We start from the raw sequence: 21,915 nt of genomic DNA, 5'->3' as shown, positions 1-21,915 counted from the left end.
GTGTCTGTCAAGTACAGGCGTAGAGGCAGCTCTGTGTAAGATTGCATTCAGTCTCATGCCATAGTTCTCGTCTAGCTTTCAGCGATAAATTCACTCTAGCCTGGCCTCTCACGCAGTGGTAAAATATTTTGGCTGCTTGCTCCAAACACCATGTAAAACACTTTGCTTGTTCTATGATCAATTTATTCTTAGAAATTCTGGCATGGCAATTAATGTAATATTTGGCAATCTATGAAGTAATCATTGCCCCAGTTTTTATTAAATGTATTTTCAAAATACCTATTTGTATCTTAAATACATGTCTCAGACCATTTGATGTATTTTCACCCTTTTTTGTGGACAAGAAAATTGGAAAATTGAGACCGTTTTGGGATTTTTGTTCTGAAACGAAAATCAGAAAAATGCTTTTTTTAAAGTCAATTCCAATTGACACTCAAATTATACTAAGATCCCCAGACAAATAATCCTTAGTTAAATCCAGGATGCAGAACTTCCAGGCTGTAATTAGGTTGATTGAGAGCAAGTGGCTAGAGCTCAGAAATCCCCTTGTTTGATTGTTTGTGTCTCCTGTTGTGGCACTGCCAATACGTGAATATTTTGTTAACCTTAGTAATGATTCAGTGATTGTGGATTAACTGTTGTGAATTGAATTGTATTTCTGCTGTAAATTGGTACACCTAACTAATTTGGATAAGGAGATTTAAACCTCCCTACTAGGCTGCAAATAGGTGTAGACCTGTAGGCTATATTTAACTCTGGGCTGGTCTTCTAATGCTATGGACCAGAGGTAGGATATATTTAGGTCTGCTGGAAAACAGTTACTTAAAAACATGAGAACTTTTTTTAAAACAGTGTTTAACCATTTACCTGCTACGCCTGTAAGAGGAAATAAATAGGCTGTATATTAACTCGATTTACTTTATTATGATTATCGTTGTTAATTTCATATGGTTATTTGTCTTTCTTCGTCCTGCCGACTACATCACACCGATCTGTTCCTTGAAGGAGTTCAATTACCTATTACTGTAGGCCTACTATTTCATAAAATATTTTTAAGTTATACAATACTCTATGTAGAAAACATTCAGGGCATATCTGCCAGCACTAGCCTATATATGGAGATCCCCATAGATGGAGACAATCGACCTGCCAAGTCGTCATAGAGACCTAAAACGTGCCATATGTACGGAGTCTGACATCAGCAACCTCTGCCCAGATCTCCATACATAGAGATAACCGTCACGTCCAGGACTGACAGCATAGTCCCATATTCGGGCATAACCGACAGTATAAAAGGCTCGATGTGCCTTAGTTGAGTCCAGTCCCAGCAGCGACTCCGAGAGAGGTTAACCACTAACAGAGAGAGAAGCATCAATAGAAACTAGAAAAAGTGCTCCTCAGAGCACAGGTCTCCGCCAGGTCAGGCACGTTATTGTGGCCTCCTGGTGGCGCTATAATAGACCAATGTGAAAAGGGTGCCATTTATTCTTAGGTCGTTCACGGCAATCGGACACTGCATTCATGATTTGAGGCATTTTGTTCCAAAAATGTGTTTTGCTAAATTAGACCTGCTGGTGGTGCTATAACAGGCCAATGTGAAAAGGGTGGCATTTCTTCCTTGGCCTAGTGGGAATGTGTTTGTGAAATTTCACGGAAATCGTAAGCTGCGTTCATGATTTGAGGCATTTTGTTCAAAATGGACCAATCCTGCAAATTTTGGAAGCGAACCTTAGCCAATGAGGATGGAATATGGGAAATCGGACAGATCCGTGTTGATCACATGACTATAGAGATACTGTGTACTGATTTGCATGACGTTTAGATGTAGGAGTAATGTAAAAAAATGGGTTTCGCACAAATCGGCCTCCAGGTGGCGCTATAACAGGCCCATGTGAAAAAATTGAGGCAGATATTCTGAATTGGCATCCAGGGAGTGTGTGTGCACAGTTTCGCAGCGAACGGGCCAACGGTGCCAGAGATTAGCTGCTAACACACGGACAGGACGGACGGACACACACACGGACACACATACGGAGGGTAAAACATACTCTCTCGCCATGCCTTTCGGCCTGGCGGAGACAACCAGTAATAGTTGGTTAGCACAGCCTAAAGCATATTCTCATAGTGGACTTGAATCAGCCGATATCAGTTTCTATACTCTACTTAAAAAAGAAAATTGCAGTAGTCTACTGTTGTTTGAAAAACACAGTGTCATAACACTTTGTTCTTCTTAGCCTAAACTTTTCACAGCACAGCTGTTTTTGTATTTAATTGATTATTTGTTGCAATAAATACTGTACATGAGATGGAAGTTGGATTTCATTTGCATACATTATTTGTTATCCTTGACCTTGAGTCACTAGAATGGCTCAAAACAGAACGGAATGCAGTTCACAAGAATGCCTCAACTGGGTCTTGAACTCACAATATCTGCTTTGGGATATGCATGTATCTTACCACCGTACCACCATAGTTCATGCTCAGCTAGTTCTATTGCATGATCTTCACTTAAAGATTAGAGCCAGGCACAAACTTGGGGAAAAAAAGAAACGTATCCTTTTAATAACTGATTATTTACCTTTAGGTAGTTCAGTAAAAAAATGTTTTTTTTCATAGTTTTTTGGCCACAGACTTTTCAGTCATTCTTACAAAATATATCTCAAAATGGTGAGATCTTTAACAAACGTGTCAAGTTTAATTTGCTTTAAAATCTGGGATAATAGAGCGAAATCTTACTGTAACTAACACAATTACTACTGACAAAAAAGAAAAACGTTTTAAGCACTAGTTAATGTCATCTGTTCCAGGTTTCAGGGAGAGGAAGTTCTTCTAGGAAGACAGGAAAAGTTTTCCTAGCTGGTCATCATTCGAGGAGCGATGCTCATTGACATCAGCTCCTGGAACAGAAGTTTACAGGCGTATGGCATCCGAACCAGAGAGATCTAAACAACAAAACAGAACAGATCAGAATAATACAATAGACTAAAGTAGACCAGAATACAACAGAGTTACAAGGTGTTTGATAAACAATTAAAGAAACAGTAAATTGAAATAGATTTGATTTAAGCTGAGCCAGAGATTTGATTTAAGCTTATGTGAAACTTGCGGTATGAACACTGTTGTGTTCCGGGTATAATACAATCGAACAATCCGTTTTGGACCAGGTCCAGTTTTCCTCGGTCCCGGTGAAATTATCATCAGGTCCGTTTTGGACCGGGTCCAGTAATTAAACATTTTCCTCAGGTCCGTTTGGACCGATCCAATTATTCATGGTCCGTTTTGGACTGGGTAAAACATTTTTGACCTGTGCTACCCTCTACTATACAGTAAATCAGAATAATCGATGAACAAAATGATTGTTAGCTATAACTGTAGTTTGTGTGTGTGTGTGCATGTTAACTCAACATTCATAGGTGTGTGTTTGTGTGTGTGTATGTATATTAACTCGACATTCGTGTGTGTGTTTGTGTGTGTGTGTGTGTGTGTGTGTGTGTGTGTGTGTGTGTGTGTGTGTGTGTGTGTGTGTGTGTGTGTGTGTGTGTGTGTGTGTGTGTGTGTGTGTGTGTGTGTGTGTGTATTTACCTGGGTCTTGTTGCGACACCCTCTACATTCATAGGTGTGTGTTCTGGTGTTGGCGATGGCCATCAGACCACACAGGTTACAGACGTGGACCTGGTACGGATCTGAAGCTTCAAACAGACGTTCTCTGAGGAACTGAGCAGCTCCGTGAGCGATCTGACAATCACGCTCCATCTCTCCGAACCGAAGGCCTCCGTCACTGTGACAACACAAAAGTCAAGGTCAGAGAAATGAAGGTCTCCCAAAAACAAAACAGTCAGGATAATTCGTTGCTGTCGGGTGGAAACCTTTTAGGTCCAAAACCCTTCCATTTTTTATAATAAAAAATGGAAGGGATACTTCAAAAGTATGATGAAGTTAATGTACAACAAAAGACGTGGGCGAGGGTGTATGTTGTATGTTGCGAGATCCGAAACACCCGATGACCCCAGGCTACAACACTGGTGATACGTCCCAGGTGCATCCATGTGATGTTTTTCTTTATTAGTTCTATTCATGTTGGCATTACTTGGTGAAGGTTGTGGATAATTCACGTTTAAGCACTTAAGCCCATTTTATACTCACTTATACTCACTCACAAAAATAACCAATTTACAAGCTCAAAGTATCCCGATGCAACAGATCAACTATAATGAATGACATGCCCAAAACAGGGACGCTGGGTGAGGACACGCCATTAGTATGTTTCTTTACCGTGATCTTCCCTCCATTGGTTGTCTGTTGAGGATCTGGACGGGTCCTCTGGCTCTGGAGTGGATCTTGTCATCCACCATGTGCTTGAGACGTTGATAGTAGGTTGGACCGATGAAAATCTGAGAAGTCAGTTTACGACCTGTAAAGCCGTTATACAGCACCTGAAGGGAGAGAGAGAGAGAAGGAAACACCATCAATTCATCGCAATGTATTTGATCTAGCAAAGGAAACTTGTTAAGCATTATGACTATTAAGTCATAATAATGTATAACTATCTATATCGCTTATTAACAATCTAGAAACCAAACAACAAACAGGTAAGAGACGGTACCTCATTTCCTCTCAGGTGATAGCCGTACTCTGACAGCAGGTTGGAAACTTTCTGGACATTTACGGCATCGTTAAATGGAGTGGCATCGCCAATCTCCCCTTTATTAGCCGACACCTACAATATAAAAACAAGTTATTATTATACTGATAATAGTGATGTTGATGAAACTACTACACCAGTGGTTCTCAAGCAGTGGGCCGCGAAGGTATTGCAAGAGGGCCCCCAAATAATTGGCAAAACACTGCAATTTAGACATGGAATGTTTTCTTAAAACCTTGAAAAGTTTGATTTCATTGTGATAAATAGGAACTTGCTCTGGATTGAAATGCATGTGGCCCACCCATCTGACCGCAAATTATTTCACAAAATGGGCCCCGATCAAGAAAAGGTTGAGAACCACTGTACTACACTAATTTATCTGGATTATTCTATTTTTGACACCTAATTTAAAAACAAAATCTACATTATTCGCTCTATTCAAGTTGTCACTAGCTCCTTCCATTATCTTTTAAAATTACAGGACAATTGTGTCTCCTCTAGAACCCTGATCTTTGTACTCCTTACTATTGGTCGATTGTAATGTTGTGAAAATTCACACAATAAATGATTTAAATGTCAATCATACCTTTCCCTGCAGACACTCGATTAAATGCCCGACCGTCATACGAGACGGGATGGCATGAGGGTTTATGATGATGTCAGGAGTGATTCCTTCACATGTAAATGGCATGTCCTAATACACACAACAAAAAGGATTAATACCGTTACTATTAGTACACCTATCATTGTTATTTCTGTTACGATTATTACCAATGTTAATGAGCCAATAAAACAATTAGAACAAACTAGGGATGTTCATGACTGAACAGAATAATAATAATTAAAAACATTGACTACTGTTTCGAGTGAATACTCACTTTTTCACATACAGAATCAATTGTTTTCAGTTAAATGGAATTGATTGTGTATCATTAAACACAACTCATTCCTAGGAATGAGAGGAAAGAGACCTCCAAATATTCTTCAATCAGACAGAAGGCACGTGACACACGTTTGATAAAATATGGAAAAAATAGAATAAACTGTCATGTTTCGATAAGTAGTTTTGTTTTTGTGTTAAGAAGTCAGTTTAGATTTTGTCATTGCTAGATGATGTTCACTTCAGTTACATTGTAAGAAACAAATATCACTTTGCAGTTATAACTATTACCACCATTGATCGGTTTAAGAGGTCCGGCAATTTGGAAACGACTGGTCAAGTCATTTGGTACAAATCGGCTGCCGATTGATCGGACCAAACTATAGAATTACCTGCTATCTGTACTGCAGCAGCAATATATAGTTTTGCAGTACTACTATAGTTCTGTAGTGTTATTACCTCCTGTCTGTACTGGATTCCACAGGTTCCCTTTTGTCCGTGTCGACTGGCAAACTTGTCTCCAATCTGTGGAATTCGAACAGATCGAACCTGCAAACAGAAGACATCAGTGTGGACATTAGTGAAACATTAAGATATTAGACAGCAGGGTGGACATGTGCTGGGTCCCAATCAGGGTTGGGACTCAAGAGTTTGGCCTCCAGACATCAGAGGTCAGCTGAAGACTCACCCTGATCTTACAGAACTTGTATCCCTCCTGGTTGAGAGTGACCATGACCTGGTCTACGATGCCAGTCTCACTGGTTCGGAGGAAAGTGCTGCAGTCTCTCTTTGTGTAGCGGCGGTTGGTGCTGTCCAACTCGTCATCGTTCTCTGGCAGGGTGACCGTTTTCCCAATGATCACGTCTTCTCCTGAGACTCGAACCCCTGGAGCTATCAACCCATCATCATCTAGCTTGTCGTAGATCGCATGTCTCATACCTGGGGGAAAGGCAGGAGAGTTGAGTCTAACTCTGACAACCATAAGTACATGTGTAAGGTGTAATTCATAGTAGTATAGCAAGTAGTATAGCATGGTGTATTTTTAATATGGGATTATGGGTGTCATGAGATATGTGTGTATAGCCCCTTTACTACTTTAAGAGGGTGAAGTACAGAAATAAACAGCTATAGCATCAAATCATAACACACAGTATATACACACATACTATGGTTAGAGATAGTTTAGGTATAACGTATAAATGGCTGTTTTTAGACATCATGTTAGAGATGTTTCAGTATAAGTTAAACATCTCTGTGTTAAACATTAGGTTATAGGTGGTTAAGTTTAGGTATAAAGTTATAAATGTCTGGGTTCATACATAAGGTGAGAGATAGATAGGTTTAGGTATAAAGTAAAGGTATTATGTTCTTACCCAGTAAGATTGGGTGACCTTACATTCACACACTGGGAGCTTGTATAAATTAAAGAATTCCTTAATTGTTCAAGAGCCATGTAATAATTGGTGTTAGCGTTTTCACAGAATAACAGAAGACGACATACCCGAGCAAGTCTCCCTGGTGGGTTTCTCAAAGATCTCCTCCTGATCAAAGCCTTTCTTGGACTCCTGTTCCTTGTAGGACCGATAGAACACAGACCTGGAGGACAAAATACCACCTTACAAATCACTTTGTACCCATAAACTATGTAAAATCAAAAACATTTGCATTACGGTACAAAAGAATAACACAAAATAAATGTAAAAGATCATTTCATATTCAATAATAATGTTTTACTTAGTATTGAAAGATACAAGATACAAGAAATTGCAAATCTGAATGCTGATGTTAAATGTTAAATATCCAACCTAAAGAATCCTCGGTCAACAGCTGAGCGGTTCATAATGACAGAGTCTTCCTGGTTGTAACCAGTGTATGAAGCAATGGCAACAATGGAGTTGATACCTGAAACATCAATATTACAGTTTATCAATTATGTCAATTAAGTAAATTAAGTGAAAAAACTAACTTGGGTCATATTATTTCAAAGCATATAGATTTGCACAATGACATATAAAAAACAAATTCACAAAGAACTCTGTTCAACCTCACATTGAACAGATTGTGAGGTTCGTTGTGAGGTTGTAGATCTTCTCATTTGCTGCCTTTTCTGGGCATGCCTCTTATGACATTCCCAGAAAAGGACGCTAGGATTTATGTGGTTAAATCTGTGTATATATTCTATTTTTCTAAGGGTGTGTCATACCGGCGGGTAGTTCTCTGAAGCGTAGGTACTCCATAGACCTGGTGGTGACAAGGGGCTTTTGGGGGTAATACAGCACGTGGGCTAAAGTGTCCATACGAACATGGAAGTTGGTGATGTAAACTCCCATCGCCTGTTTCCCCATAGCTGACTGGTATGTGTTCCTGGGAGACTAAATAGACAGAAATATCACATAATATAACACCACACAACATAAAGATAGCTGACTGTAGAGCTGGGCGATATGACTTCAAATCAATATCACAATTATTTCAAATTTTTGCATCGACTACAATTAATGAACGATTATTCCAAAAAAGGGAAATTAGCAGATCTACAACGCATCGCGATGCGACTTGCTGTGAGCTTGTAGATCAGTTATTTTTACCATCGTAAAATGAACTTTATACAGGGTTAAGTAGTTAACAGACTAATAATAGATATATTATTGATTATAGACCATTAATAGATTAGTAGGCTAATCGATTTAGTCGATTATATAATTATTTATAATTTTTTTAACCTTGCTTCTCGATTCTAAGTCGGTTATTGGTATATTTTCAGTTAATGGCCCAGCCATAGCCGACTGGTACGTGTTCAGATCATGGTTAGTTGTAGGGTTCAGGGTAGGGGGGATCAGGTCTAGAGGACATAGGTCACCTGGTTGTGATCAGGGAAGGGTATAATGGAAGCGCAGACTCCTAGGATCATGGACGGGTGGATCTCACAGTGGGTGTAGGTGGAGCAGTAGGCTACACCTTTCTCCTGGAGATCATCAGGAGTCATGGCCAACATCACAGTCTCCTCCTCCAATGTATCAATGTACTCGACAACACCGCTGGCCACCAGATCCTGCCAACTGCAAACATCACAACACACATTAGAACACATTGTAATAGGAGTGCAACAGTTAATCAAACAAACTTATTTCACAGATTAAAATCTATTTTAACTCATTCACTGCCACTGACGTAAAAAAATGTATTTTTTTCCGATTACCAATACTGCCTTTTTTTTCTCACACAGAACCCAAGATATCGTGATCCGAAGATTTGCTGCTCCATTCACTTCTTGGTTAAGTTATTACTTAAAAATCCTGTATCTCGGCTCCTGTGTACTTTTATTACTATGTATTTTTGGCCGAGACATGCCATTTTCAAAGGCGTATAAAAGTGAACGGGATGTCGCAATGATTTTTTTTTCTTTTTCGAGGAAGCACAGTGAAACCCTCTGTGATTAGCAACCATCAGGGGATTGATCATACTGGAGATAAATATTCTGTGACTGTGACTATTTCAAAAGGTAAGAAAATCGAAGAAATAGAAAGAAACAGAAAGATAGACAGTGACATACTATACAGGCAGAATGGTCAAGTTACCTGTAGTTGTTGTACTCTCTCTCTTTCAGTTGATCAATGTGACGCCTCTTTAGCAACAGTTTCTGTTTTTCCACGATCAACAGGGGGCGACAGATCCTCCCTGCGTCTGTATAGATCCTGATCTCTCTTTCTCTAATGTCCCTGATCATAGACACCTATAAATATATTACAATTAGTATTAATAATTGATGTCATTGTTAATGCAGTTATCAATCATAAGGACAGTGTAGACCAACAGGGGGTGACTGTATGCATCCGTATCTCTCCCTGAAGTGGAAACATACAGCAATCATAATAATAATAATAATGATGTAACCTTTGATATGCGAGGTCTCTTCTCACAGTACCTTCTGGTTTATATAGGGTATAGCTGGTGTTTTACCTCAGACACAATGATGTCCATTTGCCTTCTCAGTTTTCTCAGTGTGTTCATCAACTGCTCTGGGTCTTTATGGATTCCAACCCAACATCCATTCACAAAGATCTTAGTCGCGCTGGAGACAAGAAAACATTTCATATTGTTACACTAGAAACACACAAAATACTACTAAAGCATTGCATAATATACTAGAAACAAGAAAATATCCCATTCACCGTGGAACATAAAAAAAGATTTTGGTTTATCTGTGATTATTATTTCAGGTGGCGTGTGGTTAATCATTTCATTGCAGTGCTACACAGTAAAATCCTCAGTGTTCATTTAACTCTGAGATTGTATGGGTCCATTTGGTTACACTAACAGAGTTAAATGAACTATCAGAATTTTACCTTGTGCAAGACTGTGCAAGACTAGAACTCATACAGTTCAAAGTACTTCACAGAGTTCACTATTCTAGATCCCGTCTATCTGAGGTATACCCGTCTATTACAGATCAATGCAAAAGATATCACGCTTGCCCATGCAATCTGAGTCACATGTTTTTTCTTTGTCCCATACTTAATACATTCTGGAGTGATTATTTTGCCATCCTGTCAAAGGTTCTAGGCTTTGAAATACAGATAACCCCGCTCATAGCAATATTCGGGGTCTCAAGCATCCCGCTGCAGGCAAATTCTACACAATTAGATATAATAGCCTGCCCTTTACATCGCTCCTGGCAAGACGGCATATTTTACTGCAATGGAAAAAGGCCCCATCCATCTCTATGTGGCTAAAGGACATCATGTCTTTTCTCAAGCTGGAAAAGATTAGTTTTTCTGTTAAGGGCACCCCGCTACATTTTTCCATAAGTGGAACCCTTTTATTAACTATTTCAGTTCCTTACAAACATTACCTCCGGAATGAATCCGCCCCAGCCCCTTCTCTTCCCCCCCCCCTCCCCCTCATACCGTGTCTTTATTATAATTTTATCTCTCTTCTTTCCATTCATTATTTCCTTGTATTTTCTCTTTTATCATTATTATTTTTGAATTGTTATCCTTACCCATTTTTTTCTGTTTTACTGTGCTTCAATAGTTTTACAAACATTGTAAGTTTAAATCCTCATACCATGCAATAACTCCAACGTCTAATACACCCAAAGAACGACACACCTGGATACCGCTAATCACTTTGCTATTGTCGCTCAGCCTACTGTCGTTTCTTTCTTCTTTTCTTTTTTTTTAAAATATTATTAAATCAAATATTTTATTATTATTACCATTTCCCCATGTTCTGTTGGACATTGATTCAACCGTTATTTAAGATTCTCAGAGAGATCATTGTATTGAGGTAGACCCTCAATGATGCTGAGATAACAAATAAGTTAGGATCAACAAAGCAATCTGTTGGCAGCAATCAGTTCAAAAAGTTGCACACAGGTATTGAAAGGTTATTGAGAATTGCTAAAATGGCCAATACTGTAGGTAATAGACAAGTAGACAGACAACGCCATACTCAGTGACAGCCAGACAGACAAACAGACAGGGCCATACTCAGCGATAGCGGCAGGTGATATTTCTTCAAGGTTCTCCATGCTCCACTCCTCTAAAAACTCCAGGATGGGAGATGGCTGAGATCCTACAGAGATGTAGGCCATCAGAGCTAGGTTCTTCACAAGGCCTACAGCATGTCCCTACAATTCACAGGAAGAAATTAATTCTTGCATCAAGTATTCAAGCACCTTCCCCTTTTCCACATTTTTGTGGTTTGTGTTGTAGATTTCTGGTTCTCAAAGAGAGGTCCGGCGACCCCCATGAGTCCTTGAGGGGCTTCAGGGGGGTCCCAAGGAAAATGAGAACAGTTTTAACACAACCAAATTTTATTTTTCGGCTATTCAAAAATAGCAGCTCTAGAAGATGTTAGTTTGCAGATCTGCCATTTCCAAAAAGAAATGTGACGAATCTCCTCTTATTGGGGGTCCTTGGCACAAACTCTTTTCAAATGCATATCCATTTGGGGGTCCTTGACAAGAAAATGTTTGAGAACCACTGTTAACCCATTAAGACCGGGAACGCATCTGTGTTATTTTAAGATTTCTTTGGCTTTTTTTATTCAAAAATCGTGGAACATTTGTGCAAAACTTTGAATATATATATTTTAAAGCGACCATTATTAACTCAAATCTTTGCTTCTGGGGATTCTACAAATGTCTTAACAGTTTTGTTGAAAAAACTTATGTTGCTGTAATATCAGTGGTTCTCAAAGTTTTTTCATGTCAAGGACCACCCAAAATGATATGTATTTGCCCACGGACCCCCATCTCAAAATATGTTGTTCCAGGGACCCCCAGAGGCACAGATCGGAGTTAAAAATATATTTTATATATAAAACATACATATATATATATATACACATATATATATATATATATATTCAAAGATTTGCACACATTTTCCACAAGAAAAATAAATAAATGCAGATCTACAAGCTCATAGCGCTATGAGCTTGTAGATCTGCTATTTTTTAATAGCCAAAGAAATCTTAAAATGACACAGATGCGTTCCCGGTCTTAATGGGTTAAAGATTAAAGTTTAAATGTAGTTGTGTAGTACTGGTGCAGCTGTGTGTTAGCCTCACCTCAGGGGTCTCAGCCGGACACACCATTCCCCACAGAGTGTTGTGGAGCTGACGTGGTTTGGCCAGTTTTCCATCTCGGCCAATAGGGGAGTTGACTCTCCGAAGGTGGGAGAGGGTGGAGGCAAAGGTCAGCCGGTTCAACACCTTAGAATAACAGAATAATATTAATTACATATTATCAAAATATGACGGATTAATAAATTGAGCCAGGGTGGAGGTGGAGCGTGACACAAGACACTCTAGCTGTACCTGGAGTATCCACTTTCAACCTGGCGTCCCTATTTTGGGCATGTCATTATAGGTGAAATGTTCCACAAATTATTTATTAAAATAGCAAAAAATAGCAGAAGGTTTTCTGACCTGGGACACTCCAGCTCTAGCCTGGTGAGCTTTCTTGACATCTCCCCAGTTGCCGGTAGCCAGAGAATACTTCAGACCATCAGAGATGATTCTGGTTTTGATGGCCAACTCCAGGTTGAAGTCTTTTCCTCTGTCAATGAACTTCTGGGCATAAATCCTGATTTCCTTCAGCAGGTTCTTAAACATGCTAGATAAAAGATAATATTAATAATTATTAATAAACCACAATGCTAAGGATATTTTTGAGTTCTTCATAACCAATGTCTTGTTGCATAATAAAGAATATAACTATAATTTTCCCTTTCTAGTGAGATCAACACTAAATGCATTTTTGGTCTGAATAAAATAGTATTATTTTTGTCAGGACATTATGTTGACATAAAATAAGTCTCACCCTCTGAAGAGGAAAGCCAATAGCGGTCCGGCCAGATCCAGCCTCTTGTTGCCATAGTGATCTCTGTCATCCAGTTCTCTCCTGCCGAGAGCAGCCAGTAGGAGTCTGTGTACCATGTACCTTATAAAAATAACACAATATTAAACATTAACGTCAATACTGAGCAAATACATTGAGCTCCTAAACTCTGATATCGGTCGGTTTATGGCTAGTTAGGGTAAATACAATTTAAAAGTTAGGCTGAAATGTTAACCACTTAATCCCCATTCAAATAAATTCAAAAATAGCAATCTACAAGGCAAGCTAACAACGTATAATCTTATGTATTGTAGACCAGATTTTTTAATTCTATTTTTTGCCAACATGTCCAGAATAGGGACATCCGGTTGAAAGTGGTTAAATAAGCAAGCAAACGCTATGTCGTACAAGTTTGTAGGGCAGAAGTAGGGCTGTCAAGATTACAAATTTAAGTTGACTTTTAGGCTTCGTAATAAACAATTGCACAGGGCAGATTTGACAAATAACTGAAATATACAAAGAAATTATTGACATATTTGATGATTTTTATACATGTAAAAAAAAAAGCAGAAATAGCTTACAGCACGTCGTAAGCTTGTAGATGTGCTATTTCTGTTTTTTTCTATATTTGAAAATGCGTGAAAATCTTTCAACATGGAAACGATGTGGAGACGATTATGCAAAAAAAATTGCAATTATCTCAAATAATTGCGATTAGACGATTATGTAATAATTGTGACAGGCCTAGGCAGAAGATGAATTTTAAGTTAATAAAACAAAGCTGCTGACGTACTGTATCAGCACTTATTTTTCTTACCCTAGAAAATAAGCCTTCTTTGTCTCACAGAAGTCACTGACTCCAACATGTGGCAGGACTTCCTTCTGTAGAACCTCCTTGGCGTATTTAATCCTCCTCTCCTTTGTCACACCAGGCTTGGCTCCTCTCGACCCGATGAAGTTCAGAGCCACGTTCTGTTCCTGGATCACAAAGGCCTCATCCAGAGACGGTTTGACCTAATAAACACAAAAAGACAAAATCGAAATGTAGAAAATGTCTCACTTCAATAACAAATATATAGAGTATACCTAATATGGTAATAATATATGCATGAAGGATCTCGGTCTTTCAGTGGTATTACTAGTTATCATCAGAATATCGTCGCCGTCGGGTAGAAACCTTGTTTCTCCATATTTCAACATGTTTTTTTGTAAAGTTAGTAACCTAGTTCGTCATACAAGAGTGTCGCACAAAAGTAGTAAAATATTGTTGCGATGTGACACGTGAGGTTGTAGATCGGCAATTTTCACTATTTTAAAATAATGAAAAAGGAATAGTTGTGGACATAGAAGGTTTCCACTCGACAGTGACGGTATTTACAACATTACAGCATCATGGCACAGGGCAGATATTTACCATTTCCATCATCTCTGGGTCATCAAAGTCATAGATGATGTGTTCCAGGATGTCTCTGTCAGACACAAAGCCCAGAGCTCGGAACACGATGATGATGGGAACTTCCTGTCTGATGTAAGGCAGAGTTGATACGATCCTCTGGCCAATAGCACTCTTCTTCACACCCTGTTGATCAATCATACATATACACAAACATAAACATACTGCAGATAGTAATATCTCAGGCTCTAAATGGCCAATTTTTAGGGCTGCTTCGATCAGGATGTTAGAAGCCGATATTGATCATCGATTGTTTTCCTCAGATCGGCTAATACAGATACCGGTATCGATAAAAAAAAACGAAGAAGAAATGTTTACTCTTTCCTACTACAGCATATGTACTGGCTGTCTCCTCTTATGCGCTATTCACACTGAGCACTAAAACGATAACTATAACGTTCACCATTGTATTTTTTTATAGTTGGTGTGAATTCCATCCACTTTCCAAAAAAAAAAAAAAAAGAAGTAAACTATATTTTCATAGTTATAGTGCTCAGTGTGAATGGCCCTTTAGATTGGTCTTACCCACAATATTATACTCATATAATGACACCGTCTTTCCATAGACTTGTGGTTTGATTAAGGTAGCTCACTGAAATCTTGAATAGGACCTCCAAATATTGTACAATACAATGTACCTTGTGTTAAAATCAGTTTGTGTTCAACAGAAACATTGTACCTGTCCTCCTCTGGCCATCATGCTGACCCAGATGGAGCTGGTGGGTCTGGAGGAGTTCTCCAGACAGGAGCGGCACTCTCCAGTGTATGCATATTTACTGTCCTTTTTAGCAAACACATACACAGTGTTGGTGGCCATCTTCTCCTGGGCAATCAGCACCTAAACACAAAAAAATAAAAATAATGAACCACTTTAAACCTTTCGTCTCTTTTTTGGGCATGCCATTATAAGGTACCAAAATAGTGAAATTACAAGCTCACAACACTCCATAATGTGAGCGACAGTACACTTTGTACATTCGGATGGTAGGGTCAGATATTGCCTACAACATGAAAGAATGGATCCATCCTGCCTTGTATCAACGGTTCAGGCCACGTTCAAAGTCACTTAAATCACCTTCCTTCCATATTCTGATGCTCAGTTTGAAACTGCAGCAGATCGCCTTGACCATGCGTGCATCCCTAAATGCATTGAGTCATTGAGAAGTAATTGGCCGAGTAGAAAACGTGCAGTTGGACAGGCGTACCAAATACAATGGCCGGTGAGTGTAAATAATCTCATGTGTTTTACACACTGGTCATGGGAATTTAACCTGAGGTTTGGGTTACCTTCTCTGAGCCATTGATGATGAAGTAACCTCCAGGGTCCAACGGACACTCATTCAGCTCACAGAGATCACGGTCCGTTAAGCCACTCAGTAGGCAGTAGGTGGAGCGAAGCATGATGGGTATTTTACCGATGAAGGTCTTCTGGTGTTGAGTTTGAAGCTGGTCTTCACCTTCTTTAATGATGGTTTTAGTTATGTCTACATACAGTGGGGCAGAGTACCTGTAATAAACAATTCATTACATTATTAAAGACAAATACTGAATTGCGCTTTGTCAGAGTACTATTAATATTAACTTCAACCACATATAGGACATTAAAAGTAATAATTAAAGGTGCTGTAAGTGATATATTAAAAGGTTACGGCTCTATATTGTGATAGTAATCATTGCTGTAAAAAATAAAATTGGTATTCCGACCTGAAATGTATTTTCTGTTTTGAGCTGACAGGGACACCTGTTACTGACCAAATACTCTAGTCTATAGCAATGATTACTATCAGAATACAGAGCTTTAACACTGTTTTTTTTAATACAAAAATAACGTAATTTGTTTTGCTTCCACAATTGTATAAGTGTATTCATCTGACAAACTAATCCTAAACAAGGAAGGGAAGGAGTAAAAGCATCAATGTAGCTTTTATAACTACATTTAGACACCTATTTTCAATAGCCTTTTGTATCTGCAATTGCACTGAGTGGTGAAAAATCTCGACACCCAAGTAAGAGATTAATTTCTGATCGAGAACATTCTTCATATTGGACAAAGAATTGTTAAAGAAATGCTGCTGTACTGAAGAGTCTACTCTATATTCTTGTAAATTGCAGTGGAGACTAGAGGCATTTCTAAAGGGAATAGATGCATCACGGTAACATACGTAAGGTTGCGTAGTCGAGCTTCATTGGGCATCATAGGAGATGGTGCCCCGTCTCTCTCCCAGTGAGTTGGCTTGGACAAATAGATCTGTTCAAACTTCAACAGGTAGCGAGGCTGTAGAGACCAGAGCAACAAACTTTTAGTTATACCAGACTTTCTATGCAGACAGCGGAAACATACTATTATATCAGGCTTTCTCTGTAGACACAAAAGTAACAAACTATTACATTATAACAAGCTTTCTTCGTAGAGACAACAGAAACAAACTATTAGATTATAGCAGGCTTTAGCCAAAGTAGACCACCGTAAAACTCTAAGTTTAGACATAATAGTGTGAATTCCTAAAGTTACCGGGAAGTTTTCAAAGTTACTTCAAAATTAGACCTAAGAACCAAATTTGCCAGAAGAATATGAATTTGCCCTGTTATTAGCAGTAAGTTATCTCTCCACCCACCGGTTCCTCCACCTCTCCAGAGGTGTGTTGGGCCTCTGCCTGTAGGTCAATGGGCGGAGCATCTTCCACGATCCTCTGAACTGACATCTGGATGAACTCATCAAATGAATCCAGTTGCTGACGCACCAGACCTTTCTCATCAAAATAGGAACTGAAAACAGCAACCAGACAACAGTTTATAAAAACTGTTTAGTGTGTGTGTGTGTGTGTGTGTGTGTGTGTGTGTGTGTGTGTGTGTGTGTGTGTGTGTGTGCATGTGTGTAAACATGTAGATTTGCAGTTCCAAGTGGTGCTGACAATCCTATGAATTGAAGAACAGTGAAATGATCTGACAACTTATATAAACCAATTTACATAATGACTTATACTGGTTAAGTCAGTATAAAATTACCTAATGACAATCCAGCAGGCCTCCTGCCACAGATCTGGGGTAATTTCATCCTCGTCTTCATCATACTGGATATCTGAGTATAGTAATAACAATAATTATTAACAATAATGATAACACAAAACGTATGTGTTGTTGTTAAAAGAAAACTTCATCACGCTAGAAAGCAGATAAGTAAATGCGAAATTAATACATAAATACTTCGATTGCATTGAATAATACCTTAGAAATTATAAATTATAACCCCCACAATCAAAAATAGAAACCCCTCAAAAGTAACGTAAGCATCCATGCTGTAGTTTCATGCCAACACTGAAGGATAAAACAAAGTTAATTTAACACTATAAATCTGCACACACAAAAACAATGGCTAGCTGACAAAGAAAAATGACAACGCCACCATGATTATATACCAGTGGTGGAAAAAATACTAAAATTTCATAATTCCATTCCAAAGTCCATAATTAAAAATGTACTTGAGTAAAAGTACAAAAGTATTGGTATAAAAATGTACTTAAAGTACCAAAAGTAGAAAGTACTCATGGTGCAGAATGTGCCATTTCAAAGTTTTCAAATGTATAAAATGCATAAAAATCTTTTGAAAATAGCAGATCTACAAGCTCATTGTGAGCTTGTAGATGTATATAGGGTTGAAGTGGTTAGTGTATGCTTTGTATTATAATAATCAAAATCTACAAAGTAACCAGTGAATAAAGTTTTCAAATAATTGTAGTGGAGTATTTGCCTCCGAGATGTAGTGGAGTGGAACTGGAGTAGAAATAACTGAAAAGTGAAAATATTCAAGAAAAGTAAAAAATAAAAATAAAGAAAGAAAGAACACAAAATAGTACTCAATTACCAGTACATGTACTTAGTTACTTTACACCACTTTAAACAAAGCTAATCTGCACACACAAAAACAATGGCTAGATAGCCAAAGAAATGACAACACCACCATGTCTATTAGCCATGGTTCACATGACGCTCGTCTGTCACAAGCTATGACAGTCATGTTTCAGGGCTACATGTTTATATACCCATTCTATATACCTAAGTGGGGTCCGGGGACCACCAGGGACCCCCATGGCCCTATATCTATCAGCTATTTTCAAAACAGCTTGATATTCTTTGAAAATGTTTTTCAAAATGTTCACACCACAAATCTTGTTTGGGGGGGGGGGGGGGGTCCTTTGCACAACATCTTTTCAGATGGGGGTCCGCGGCCAAATACACATTCATTTAGGGGTCCTTGACATGAAGAAGTTTGAGAACCACTGATTTATATGACCAGGTAAGAACAACAACATGGTTAGAGAGCGCGCCAGACAGTAGCGTTTAGCGTTTCCTCGCTATAAGTCGGTACGGTCTGTTAACGTCTCTTCATTATTCGTTCAAACATCTCCTTACCTTCGTCCTGGTCATACATGATGTCTGGTGTTTATACTGTAGACCTTAAACCAGTCCAATAACTAATGTTTTAATACAAGAACGCATGTGAAACGTTGTCTTCTACCCAGCGTTATGCTAGCAGGCTGCTACTTGGCGCTGCTATCATAGAGGTATAATATAACGGCTGCTATACAATGGACGAAGACAACACAAGTTACACAACTGATACACTTCCGGGTTAGAAGTTGAACTTCCCGTAATGTGGACTTCAAAATAACAGCATATTTGTACTTGTAAAAAGTTACTTGCCTTGGATCAAGACTATCATGGAATACATCTATGATTGTCTTGAACCAAGGCTAAAAAGTTACGTGCTTGATAGATACCTATGTTTTGCTTGATACATTGTTGAAAATAATATTTTCTATATTCATGAATTATTATTATTAATGATGATATTATTATTATTATTATTATTACCCTTATTATTATTATTATTATTGTTATTATTATTATTATTATTAAGGGTAAGGTAAGTGATTTTTGGGTAATTTATTTTCTTTTGTTAAAATGGTTTAAGTACTACTTATATTCTGATAGTAATCATTGCTACAGAGCGTTTGTTCAGTCACAAGGGTCTCTCCAGCTCTTTAGTAAACAGAATATAGAACATTTTCAGGTAGGTGACCTGAAAATTTAAGGCAATCAGGCGAGAGCACTGAAAATGCATTTTCTGTTTAATAAAGAGATGGAGAGACATGGAGACTCCTTTTACTGAACAAACACTCTATAGGAATGAGTACTATCAGAATGTAGAGCTATTTAACACTTATGTTAACCAAATTAAATCACTTACCCTAACTTTAAAGTTGATTATTTAATTATATATGATAGTGGAGGGGAACTGGAAATGAGCACTGATGAAATGGTGCTCTGATGAAGGCTCATAGCTGAAACGCGTAAGCGTTCGTTTATTGGTGTGTGGAAATCTGAGTACTTTGTCCTCCATTGATTTGAAATTTTGCATGCACAACCTTTTTGGGATTTTTAGATTCCTACTTTTTATATGTATAGGCTACCGTATAATTGTATACACTACAGGGTAAGTGCGAATGTAAGAACTTTTAAGACCCTTTTAATACATCTAAAATGAAAAACATAAACTAATAAGTAAACTAGTAACTAAAGACCATTAATGCGTCAAAAGTAACCAACACATGACCAAACATTGGCCAAATTGTCCAATATTTGTCTAAGAAAGAGGCAAACATTTTGAGTTTTGGAGTTGGGACAACAATAAAGATGACATGAACCTGAACTTGAGTGTGATGTCTGAAATACACACCAAAGTACGTGGAAGTATTTGCACAAAGAAGTAGCCTATGTAAAATAAGAATTTCTCAAAGAAAGCATTTTATTCTGCTGACTCTTCTCTTGAGCCAAGCCACCTTGTGTCCCCTTCTGGCAATGTGCACAGAGCTCAAGCTCTTTCCATGAGAGAAAAAACAAGGAAATCAAGCCATCATTATGGAGCCACATTATCCTTCCTAACAAATCAAACAGGTAATCAGCAGATGATCCAGAAAACATTAGAATATATACATGTTTTGTGGTTATAATATATTATAGATCTTGGCAAATGAAACAGAGATTATAACAATATAACAACATTCTATCTAATAACGAAAAAGAAAGTAACAGAATGCATTAACCTAAGCAAAAAGATTCACGTTCCCAGGGCCACTTATTTAAATTATAAAATACTAAGCACAAAACATTTTTCTTTTAGTACGTTGTTAATCATTTTGTGTGTTTGTATTAGATGTGTCCATGAATAAAATTGCATGTGTAGACTATTTGTGTGGTGGTGTGCACAACTGCACACAAGCATATGCATGTGCAGACGCCTCTGGGTGTCTTAACCACTTTAACTACTTAAAACCCCATATACTTAGTTAAAAGCCATAAACGACAGCGATGTTATTTTTGTCAATTTATCATTTCTTCACTAAATCTCTTCTCAGATAATAGCCAAGCTTACAGCACGTTGCAACACAAATACTTTGTGAAAATGTTTGAGGTTAAGAGTTTAAATCATCCATACATATGCACATGCCCTATGAACTATTAAGTGAGTGTAAAAGTAACCAGCCAAAGCATTGGTGTTGCAACACAAATACTTTGTGAAAATGTTTGAGGTTAAGAGTTTAAATCATCCATACATATGCACATGCCCTATGAACTATTAGGTGAGTGTAAAAGTAACCAGCCAAAGCATCAGAGATTAAATACTCAGGTTGAGTATGCTGGCAGAGTTGCAGAAGTTCCCTTCACAGCAGGTTGGTCCATTTTTGAAGTTAGCCAAGCTAGCCAGGGGAGTAAAGACAGCCAGGCGGGCAGAAGAACCACAAAAGCTTGTAGAAACACAGCCAAATGTGTTTTGAGTTGGGTTGGCCGTGGTCACCACTAGAGATTACAAAGAAAAACATTGTTTGATATTAGCACTTTTTAAAAAACATCAAACTTTACAAGTTGATGATGCACAGCAAGTAACACCTTTACCCAGCAAACCTCACTTCCTCAAGGCTTATCTCCTTCATCGTTATTATATTTAAAGATCCCACAATGCTGCAGGCGTTTAGAGTGCTGTGCATTCTATAAAGTGTGTAAGTGGAACCAATTACTTGTACACACTTTATGGTGTACCAGTGCTCACTCTTTCTGTATACAGTATAGTAGCAAAATCCCAACAAAGCTCCCAACAGTTGTACACCACTATAGTTACATTATAAATGAAAAATCCAATCCTTGTGTATGCATTTTGCTTAAGTTAACTGTGAGTTCATACTGTAGCAACAGACCATTCACAAATACTCATCCTGAACTATAGGCTACTGTATGTTATGTTTCAATATTAGGACTCACCGCTCCCATGTACACATCGATCCTGCATTCCCACACAATCTAATGTGTTTCTGCATATTTGGTCTGTCTTCTTGTCACAGGTGAAACACTTTAGCCCGTTAACTGTCTGCTGTTGAACAGGAACTGAAATGAAGCAGGAAATTAAACCATATAGTTTAATATTTAATTGTATACACTCTTCTTAGCTTGCTTTGATTTTGGTAAAAGAAATAAGAGCAAACAGAATATAACTTAAACCCAGGATATAAACATACAAGCGTAATAAAAAACTTGTT

At 38.1% G+C, this 21,915-nt stretch overlaps 1 protein-coding gene across 1 annotated transcript; it reads right to left on the bottom strand.

The window, feature by feature from the left end:
• Positions 1-2,301: 2,301 nt before the first annotated feature.
• Positions 2,302-18,893, bottom strand: polr2b (RNA polymerase II subunit B). The gene is made up of 25 exons (XM_084085999.1): positions 18,734-18,893; positions 17,330-17,402; positions 16,939-17,089; positions 16,486-16,598; positions 15,611-15,830; positions 15,003-15,161; positions 14,285-14,449; positions 13,688-13,884; positions 12,853-12,972; positions 12,459-12,645; positions 12,099-12,242; positions 11,015-11,154; positions 9,483-9,594; positions 9,101-9,255; positions 8,383-8,581; positions 7,726-7,894; positions 7,328-7,424; positions 7,024-7,118; positions 6,211-6,461; positions 5,982-6,071; positions 5,229-5,336; positions 4,604-4,717; positions 4,273-4,433; positions 3,583-3,778; positions 2,302-2,942 (listed from the first exon to the last, which is right to left on the bottom strand). The coding sequence occupies exons 1-25, from the start codon at positions 18,750-18,752 to the stop codon at positions 2,853-2,855; spliced, it is 3,525 nt and encodes a 1,174-aa protein (XP_083942125.1). The 5' UTR covers positions 18,753-18,893; the 3' UTR covers positions 2,302-2,852.
• Positions 18,894-21,915: the final 3,022 nt, after the last annotated feature.

The sequence above is a fragment of the Gymnoscopelus microlampas genome (genome assembly GCF_963454915.1).
Source record: "Gymnoscopelus microlampas genome assembly, chromosome: 18".
Taxonomy (NCBI): domain Eukaryota; kingdom Metazoa; phylum Chordata; class Actinopteri; order Myctophiformes; family Myctophidae; genus Gymnoscopelus; species Gymnoscopelus microlampas.
This window is presented reverse-complemented; position numbering and strand designations above follow the sequence as displayed.